Source organism: Nannospalax galili, unplaced genomic scaffold, assembly GCF_000622305.1.
Source record: "Nannospalax galili isolate Female #2095 unplaced genomic scaffold, S.galili_v1.0 scaffold626, whole genome shotgun sequence".
In the NCBI taxonomy this organism is placed as follows: domain Eukaryota; kingdom Metazoa; phylum Chordata; class Mammalia; order Rodentia; family Spalacidae; genus Nannospalax; species Nannospalax galili.
The window spans coordinates 1,039,440-1,049,680 of record NW_008354396.1 but is presented as its reverse complement, the minus strand read 5'-3'; the positions used below and the strand labels follow the sequence as shown (position 1 = coordinate 1,049,680).

The 10,241-nt window shown below is 39.4% G+C and overlaps 1 protein-coding gene across 1 annotated transcript in view; it reads left to right on the top strand.

The window, feature by feature from the left end:
- The window catches only part of Slc9c1 (solute carrier family 9 member C1), a gene marked incomplete at its 5' end in the record, with an annotated part of 48,694 nt that extends 38,852 nt beyond the window's left edge, over positions 1-9,842 (top strand). The window contains 4 exon segments of the mRNA XM_008851624.1: positions 2,175-2,306; positions 2,428-2,613; positions 7,414-7,540; positions 9,832-9,842. Of these exon segments, the coding sequence (XP_008849846.1) occupies positions 2,175-2,306; positions 2,428-2,613; positions 7,414-7,540; positions 9,832-9,842 (456 nt within the window).
- Positions 9,843-10,241: the final 399 nt, after the last annotated feature.

Sequence of the window (10,241 nt, the reverse complement as noted above, 5' to 3'; positions counted from 1 at the left end):
CAGTGGTAAAGGCTTTTGCTGCTAAGCCTGATGACCTGAGTTCAGTTACCAGAACCCACATGGTACAAGAAGTAAATAGGTGCACGCTGTCCTCTGATTTCCTAATATGTACCTTGGCATTTGCAGGTACACACACACACACACACAGACACACACACACACACATAAATAAACAAATGTAATTTTGAAAAGTTTTTAAAAGAATAAGATTCTGTCCTTTGCAACAGTAAGAATGAGCCTGGAGGACATTATGCTAAATGTAATAAACCAGACACAGAAAGAAAAGTACTGCATGATCTTAACTGTGTGTGGATTCTAAAAAAAGAAAAAGTAACCTTCTTATAGAGCGTAGACAGATGGTTTACCAGAAACTTAATGAAGGGAAAGTGTTGATCAATTCTACATTTTGGTTAGACTAGAAGAATAAATTTTAGTGATCTATTTTACTACATGGTGACCACTTAAATAATAGTTTCAAAATTGTTAAAAGAATAGATTTTAAAAATATTTTTATTAATTCTTTGAGAATTTCATAGAATGTAAGTTGATCATATCCACCCCCAGTACTCTTCCTAACTCATCCCATAGCCACCTTCTCCCCCAAGCTCATGTTCTCTTTTTTTAAATAACCCAACAAGTCCAATTTGTGCTGTCCATATACTCCCGAGTGTGGGGCCAACTACTGAAGGATGGTTGACTACCAGGAGCCACACCCTTAAAGAAAACTGACTCCTCCCTCAGAAGCCATCAGTTGTTCATAGCTCCTCAGTTGGGGGTTAGGGGTGAATTGTTTCCTCCTTCCATGGTAGAATGCTGACTGGCTTGATCTTGTGCAGGTCTTGTGCAGGCAACAATAATTGCTATGAGTTCACAAGTGACAATGATCTTATCATGTCCAGAAGACCTTGATTTGTTCAGGTCCTCCCCAAACTCTGACTCTTACAATCTTTCTGATCCCTTTTCCACAATAGTCCCTGAGCTTTAAGGGGTGGTGATATAGATGCCTCATTACAACTGACATTTATTGTCTGCATTTTGATCAGTTGCAAGTTACTGCATTAACCACTGTCCACTGCACAAAGACACTTCTCGAATGAGGTCTAAGAGCTGAACTAATGTATAGGTAGAACAATACAAATTTAGAGCACCGTTTGATACTATGTCCATTTAGCAGAATAGTAGTAACAGATTCACTCCTGGGGTCCAGGAACTCCTCAGCATGTATTCTGGATCAGATTTCCAGTACCAGATATGTGTTTCCTCCTGTGGAAAGGCCTGAAAATGGATCAGAGAGCGGTTGGTTACTATATAAGATTCATACCACTAGTGTACCCATGTATCTTGCCATACTGATCATTATTATAAGTTGACATGGTTCACAGCTGGATAAGGCTCTTGATGGCTTTCCCCCCCAGCAGCCTACATAGTACTTTCCAGTACTATGACAGATAGCCAGCAAAGAGGAAGCTTCATAGACAGTGCTGACTTGTTTCTGCATGTTCCACATGCATGTGGAGTCTTTAGCAATAGGGTCTTACCATCAAGTTCTAGTGGGCAATCAAGAGCAACGGCAGTAGCCTGTATTGTTTTGAGTGTCTCCAGGATACTTCTGACCAACACCTGGAGGAAGGTATCCCGCATCTCATGCTGAGCTTTTTATTTGGCAACCTATGGCTTCTGGTAAGAGCATAACCCCCTGTGTAAGGTAAATTCAAGGAAAAATAATAGATTTTTAATGTTCCATTCCAAAAACATTGTAAGTTGATAAGATAATGGAAATGTTAATTATCTTAACTGAGCCCACAATGAATGTGCAGATCAAAACATCACACTGTGCCTCATTAGTATACATAATTATTATTGGACTAATAAAAATAATTATGTTACATAGTGACTGCTATTTAGCTTGTTTTAATTTCCCATATACACATGCATTCACATGTGTCAAACATCAGAAATATATACAGTTAAAAAACAAAGCTAATGAATCTCTGTTGAATCAGGAAACCTTTTAGAATTTAGCCTATAACAAGATGACAAAAATGTACCAACATACAGACTATGAGACTTCTGGGCCCCAATGTGAAATTTATTCTTTTATGTTACTATAAAGAAAACCTTATTTCTTAGGTTGCAAATGTATACACATTATTAAACATATATTCCATTTCTAGGCATATTTTATTCCCATTAATCACTCGTATGAAGGCTTTGAAAAATGATTTCCTGTCCTAAAACATAAAATGTGGCAAAAAATTGGACTTGCTATCACCGCCCAAAAGCTCAGAGAACACATATCTTATGAGGTAAGATGGATATGCATCCTCCCTAAACAAACTGTATTAAGATACTGGTAGAAATTGACTGAATTTACAGTACTCACTTTATGAACAAATAGCAGACCATGAAATTGTGCTTTTCTTAAAGGACTGGAATTACAAGATGCAGTTAAAGCTCTGTAATGAGTTTATAAAAGATATACCAAAGGCCACAAAAACCGATATCTATGATGAGACCATAACCCATGTTATCCTCATACATGGATCTGCAGAAGACTGTCAGTTGCGAAAAATTTATAAGGCACCTTTTTTAATTCCTGTAACATGCCATCAGGTAAAGAAATATTGACTCGTGTCTTTGGATCAATATGCCTTGTATCCAACAATGTATTAACAGCAGAAAAACCATCAGTATGATCAGGCTTTTCACCTTCTCAACTCCTTCATTCCCCCACCCCACCACCCGATAATCAGTTACCCACACCTACATATACAGAGCTTGTTGCTTTGATACTCAATGGCCTAAACACAACTTCTTTGACAATGAATATAAAAAAAGAATATTTTCTCATATTTGAACTGTTAGAAGTTCAAAAAGAAAGCCTGAGTCAGATGCAAAATTAAAGAAAAAAAACATTGTGTGTGTGTGTGTGTGTATGAGAGAGAGAGAGAGAGAGAGACAGAGAGAGACAGAGAGACAGAGAGAAACAGAGACAGAGAGACAGAGACAGGGAGCCTGTACATTTGTGTATGGTGAAAGTACAAGAGGCATACACCAATGGGAATTGGAAGGACATATAAAATACAACCACAGAAAGTGAATTGGGAAGAGGGACCCAGAATCAGGTCAACCAGCTTCAGATACAATGAAATCATTTTTTTTTTTTTTTGGTCTTTTTGAGACAGGGTCTCCCTGTAGCCTCAGCTGGCCTGGAACTCACTATGTAGACCAGGCAAGCCTTGAACTCACAGAGATTCATGCCTCTGCCTGCCTCCTGAGTGCTGGGATTAAAGGTGTGCACCACCACGCCCAGCTAATGAAATCCATTTTTAAGATGCTGCTATATGACAGAAATAGTGCTAGAACAGTGAAATGAGAAAGACAAATGAGACATCTGGCCTATCCTCAAGCCCTCTCCCAACCAAGCAAAAAGAAACAGGCATATGTGTATACTAATAGCCAACAGCTGTGATGGAAATACTTCCGACAGACTCAGGACACAAGGGAGAAAAGCAAAGTGGAACGCAGCTTCTCTTCCTCAGCTCAGCATCAGGGTTTCCTGCCAAGGCAATTTTTATTATGTTTTAGTTAGGGAAAGGTCCAACTGCTGTCAGGCAAAGGGAAAAAAGGATTCCAGCTCTTTTAGCAGTTTCCTTGATTGGTGTGAACTGAAGCCTGTTTATAAAGGATCTGCTAGTCTGTATCTTCAGAGTGCTACTGGGGAGCAGGTCAAATGAATTTATCACCTTAGAAATGATTCATTCTTTAGTGGTATTATTTAACAAATATTCTGACAGTGTGTATGAACTTAGTATCAGTAATTTTGAGAAGGTGTATTTTATGTTGGATGAGTTTCTTCCAAATAGAGACCTGGAATGAAAGAAAGATCCTAAACTGAATGAGTGGCTATATTAATAGAACATTTTAGTGCCAGTGCCTTTATAATTGCATTATTTTGTTGGTGCTCCTAACTCTTGTTTTGATTCTCTGTGATCTCGATACGGCTTATTCTTCGCACTTACTGATTCAAATACTTCTTGACACAGTATGGCCTGTATTTTTGTCCCAACAGCCAGCACCTGTGTGGAAATCATGGCTGGACAAGAAACAGCTCCCTTAGGACTGATGGCCCTGAGTTCCAGTGGCTCACAAGATGGACTTTCACACCTAGAAGCTCACAGCACTGAGCCTTGAGAACTAGGGGCTTCATAGTCCAAAAAAGCTCCCAAACCTGGAGGCTTTTTGTGGCTAGGTCTTTGAGACAGAAGCTTACTGCTCTAGGCTTGGAGAGCCAATGCCCATTAGTTAGAGCTACAGCTCCTAGGTTCTGGCCATCAGAACACTGAGCTCCTTAACCCGGTGGCTGTCCTCAATTCTAGCAATCAGAGGTTGCAGCCCTCGTGGTTTCAACTCCTGCCTTTTCACAGCCTCTGGTCTTTTCAGTGCTTCTGTCCTTCATCTTGGCTTCTTTTGGATTTGAACCTAGGTAGCTCTTGGGAACTCTTAGTGGCTTCCTTGCTGCTGCCACTGCCATTGCCAGAATTGGGAGCCTTGGGATCCCATCTATTCCTTGTGCAATTAGCCCTGCTGACTGTCCCTGGACTAAAGACCATAAGCAGGCAGAGACCATTTGGACCTAATGCTGTGACACTAAAGGATAGTATACAGGAGAGAACCTCCCAGACAAACCTAAAAACAATACAAGTCACTGCCATTGCCCTTACTTGCCTGCCAGAACTCAATGGGAAGACTTCATTGCTGAAGACACTTTAGTCACTGGACATGGATAAATTAAGTGATACTGACAAGAAGTTTCCTCCCTACTGACTAGCTTTCATAGTACTGGAAGATGCTATGCAGGCTGCTGGGGGAGGAACATCATCAATAGTCTTATCTAGCTATGAATCTATGAACTGCAACAGTGACATGCATGGCAAGATAAGTCCATGGGTGCAATAATGGCAAGAATGTTTTAGCATAACCAATCTTTCTGATTGAATGTAAGGCCTGCTCCACAGGAGGAAACACACACCTGTAAATATGAACTATAATCCATGGTCGGGGAGTTCATAGGTCCCAGGGGTGAATATACACTATTATTCTGCTAAATAGACTTCTAGACTATTTCCATGCCCTGGCTATTATAAATAGAGCATCAATGAACGTGGATAAGCATGTATCTCTGTTATAGGAAGCAGAGTCCTTTGGGTATATACCCAGGAATGGTATAGCTGGGTCATATGGTAGATTCATTTGTAGTTTTTTGAGGTACCGCCATACTGATTGCCAGAGTGGCTGACCAGTTTATACTCCCACCAACAGTGCCTAAGTGTTCTCCTTCCCTCACAGCCTCACCAGCATAAGTTGTCTTTTGTTTTCTTAATCTTAGTCATTCTAACTGTGGTAACAGGAAATCTCAAAGTAGTTTTAATTTACATTTCTCTGACTAAAGATGATGAATATTTTTAAAGATATTTCTCAGTCATTTGTATTTCTGAGAACTCTCTGATCAGTTTCATAGCCCACTTTTTAATTGGGTTGTTTTCTTTTGTTTAGGATTTTTTTGTTTTTCTTTTATATCCTAGCTAGGAATGCTCTGTCAAATGTATAGTCGGCAAAGACTTTTTCCTGTTCTGTAGGTTGCCTCTTCACTCAAAGGTGATGTACTTTACTGTAGAGAAGCTTTTCATTTTCTTGAAGTCCTACTTGTTGATTCACATTTCCTGTGAATTCAAGGTCTTATTCAGAAAGCCCTCACTTGAGCCTCTGTCCTGAAGTGTAACTGCCTACTCTTTCCTCTAGAGGGTTCAGAGTTTCATGAAGTTCTAACATTAAGATGGTGGATGCATTTGGAATTGACTTTGTGCAGGCTAAAAGATCAGGATCTAATTCCGTTCTTCTACATGCAGCTCCCCAGTTTGACCAGCACCATTTGTTAAAGACAATGTCTTTTCTCTGGTGTATATTTTTGGCCCCTGTTAAAAATCAGGTGACTGTAAGTGTATGGACTTACACCTGGGTTCTCCATTCTATCCCACTGATCAGTGTGTCTGTTTTTGTGCTTTTATTGCTATAGCTCTATAGGAAAGTTTTAGATCAAGAATAGTGGTACCTCCAGCAGTGTTTTTACTGTTTGGGATTATTCTGGGTCTTGTGTGCTTCCATGTTTCCATTTGGTTTTCACAGAGCATTATCTCGTATCTGCTTGCTTTGGATGCTATTTCCTGAACTGTAATAAAATGCTGCTTCTTTTGCTATGTGCATATAGCTGCTTGTTTTAAATTAGTAGATATCATTTAAATTTCATTATTTTTATTTTCTGTGTATGAGTGTAATACCCACATGTATGTAAGTGCACCCATGGTGTGCAATGCCCATGGAGGCCAGAAGAAGACACTGGATTTCCCTGAAACTAGAGCTATGGATGGTGGTTAGTTGCCATGAGGGTGCTGGGAACTGAAGGTGGATCCTCTGCAAGAGTAGCCAGTGCTCTTAACAGCTGAGCCATCTCTCCAGCTCTTAAATTAGTAGATTCTGAAATGGCTTTTCACACGTGTCTAACATAGAAGGATTAGCTGGATGTGGCAGGACATACTGCCCAGCACTTAGGAGACTGAAACAAGAAGATCATGATTTTGAGGCCAGCCTGGGATTCATAGAAAAAATCTAGCTCAGCCAGAGCTACAGATTGAGATGTTGTATCAAAACAAAAACAATGGAAACAAAAACAGGCTACAGAGATGGCTCAGTGGTTAAGGGTGTGTACTGCTCCTATAAAGGACCCAAGTTCAGTTCTCAACACCCACACAAGGCAGCTCACAACTCTCTGTAACTCCAGTTACAGCAAATCCAATGCCCTTTTCTGGCTTCAGCTGGCCCCTACACTCATATGTATATTTCCACACACAGACACAGCTTACACATAATTTAAAATGAAATAAATCTTTTAAGAAAAAGAAAATGTAACATCTGGGTATGTATACAGTAGTAGAGTGCTTGCCCACGGTGGCCATAGAGGGCATTGGATTGCCTGGAACTAGAATTAAGTACAGTTGTTAGCCACCATGTGGGTGCTGGCAACCAAACCAGAGTCCTTCAGAAGAGCAGCCAGTGCTCTTAACTGCTGAGCCATCTCTCTAGCCCTGTTTGATGTTTTCAATATTATTGACAATTAGATCCTCTCATTTTCTCATTTGGAAGAGATAAAATATCAATGACACTATATGACATAGTGACTTTCACAAAACTAACTTCTCCGGGAGTTTTAAGATATCTATATTATATATGCAGAGAGAATGGTGTTTTCAAATTTGTACTGATGTTTAAAGAGGAATTAGAACAGGAACTTCTAAGAGAAACATGTAATTGCATAACCTGTGTTCAGAAATTAACTTGTGTTCTGTCAATTTTCAGATACAAGGCACTGACGATTTCAAAAAAGTAATTATCATTCAAACTTCAGTTGGTGTGAGAAAATTCAGATGGAATGTAAAAAGGTTTAGACCATCATCTAAAGTTTCTATGACACCACAATTAAAAGGCAAGTTAGATTTCTTGAGCATAATTATGAGAGTACTTTCCTTTTATAAAACAGCCATATATATTTGGAAACAAGAGTATGCCTTCTACCTAGGGTATTGTGAACTCCCCTTAACTGCTCTATTTATTGTGTTAAATTTTTCAACGCCATAGCATAAACAACTTATTGGAGGGAAATTTTGTTTTGGGTTTAGGATTCACATGTCTCAGTCCATGGTTCAGCTACTCTGTTGCCATGGGTTTTTGGTAAGAAAACAAAAGCAGAAACACACCATGGCAGAAAAGCCTGAGGCAGAGTAGGGTGCTTACCACCTGGAATCCCTGAAGCAAAGAGAGACTGAAAATAGCCAGGGCAAAATATATCCCTCAAACACATACCTAGTGGCCTACTTCCTCCAACCAGGCCTCGGCTTTCACAGATTCACCACCTGCCAATAGTCCATTCAAAGTTTGAATTCATCAATGAATGAAACAATTAGTAAGAGACTTACAGATCTGATAATCTCCAGAAATATCCCTATAGACACACCCAGCAGTATGTTTTACTAATCTCCTAGGTGTCTCTCTATCTAACCAAGTTACCATTTGGTAGAAATCAAGATTAAACATTGCATTATATGAAGATGGAGCTATACATAGAAATTTTTGTATTTTATCTATATGAGTAAACCTGCATGATTATGGTGGCACACACCTTTAATACCAGCACTTGGGAGGAGAGGCAGGCGGATCTTTGTGAGTTCAAGGCCAACCTGGTCTGCATAGTGAGTTCCAGGACAGCCGGGGCTACAGGAAGACCCTGTCTCAAAAAAAAAAAAAAAAACAATGAAAAAATGACTGACAGAATTGTTAACTCTTTCCTTAAATGAAAATATTTGGTAAATTACTAATAAAAAATATAAGGTTGTACTTTTCTGAATAGCAGACATATGACTTATTGGATATAGTTGACATAAAGCCTTTTTAAAAAAATTTTGAGACAAAGTCTCACTATGTAGCCCTTGCTTGCCTGGAGCTTGCTAGGTAAACCAAGCCATCCTGGAACTCATAGAGATCCACCTGCCTCTGTCTCTTGAAGTTGCAATTAAAGGCATATGTTAATATGTCCAACTAATGAGGCCTATTCTTCAAAGTTCACATGATAAAAATTATACCACAGCGTATATGATTATTTAATGACTCCTCAACAATTGGATGAAGGGCTGAGGTAGGAGGTTCACAGATTCATAGTCAACATGGACTACATAACAAGGTTCTATCTATCAGAACACACACACACACACACACACACACACACACACACACACAAAGCTACTATTAATCCATTAACTAGAATTTCAAAAATAAGTTAGAGATGGATTTTAAAGGTGAATAGCAAAGAAATAAATAATACCACTTCACTAAAACACAGTGTCCTTAATTTTTAAATATAAACTTAATTTTAGGATTCTTTCATTAAAATACTAATAATCAAGAAATTATCAAAGGACAATTCACAATAAAACCCAGTATACATTGAAAACAAACTATTAAGCCAGCTGTAGTGGCACATGCCTATAATCCCAGCACCTATGAGGCTGTAGCAGGAAGATCCAGAGTGTGGAACTAGCCTGGGCTCCATAGTGAGACTTGTGCAGAGAGCATTGAGAGCAAGAGCTAGAGTGAGAGTGAGGGTAGGAGCGGAAGGCAGGGAAGGAGGGAAAGGGAGAGAGAGAGAGAGAGAGGAAGAAGAAGGAGGGGAGAGGAGGGGAGGAGGAGGGGAAGGACAGAGGAAAGGAGGGAGAGACAAAAGAGAGTGTTCAATAGGTGTACTTACATACATGTAGGCAAAACACTCATGTATAAAATAAAAGAAAATAAATCGTTTTTAAAAGATTAATTTTCCATGTTGTAAGGTGGAAAAGACCTATCATATGTGTCAAGTAAAAATACCAATACTTCAATATTATGATGCTAATTTTTAATGAATTTTATCTTCATTAGGTAAGAATTATTTGTTTGAAAGTTTCTTGAGAATTTCATACATAAGTACTATATTAAGTTTGAAACTTTTATTATTTTTTAATTATATGTATTTATATGAGAGAGAGAGAGAGAGAGAGAGAGAGAGAGAGACTATGTGCATATGTATACAGGTACCTTCAGAGGCCACTAGCATTGGATCCCCTGCCTGACTTAGGTTACCCGACTCGGGTCCTCTGAAAGAACTGTATGTGCTCTTGACTACTGAGTCATCTTTCCAGCCCCAATAAGTTTGAAATTTTGTGGACGTAAGATCCTGTCATCTTATAGGTTCTCCCTAAGACTGAGCACCTACAGATTATGGTGCTGGAGTCCGTCACCATCTACTCCTGCAGCTGCACCTCTTCTCCTCATTGTCCAAATCTTAGACATACCAAACTCCCGATGGTTCACCTCAAACAGAAGACCTGGTGGTCTCTAAGTCCTGAGTCTTTGCACATACTTATCCTTCTGCCCGGAACCCTCCAACCTGGCCTATACCACATCTCTTCATTCATGGACTTGCTCTGCCTTATCTTTTCAATCGTTTTTCCTGCAGACAGTCATCAGTGATCATCTCAAACCCTCAAAGCCCAGTGTGAGTCTCCTTGTTGCTCCACAGCCCCATGTGTGCTGCATCTGTTTCCATTTTCACATTTGTTGAACTGTCCTTTCTGCTAACTATAAAACTCAAAAAGCAT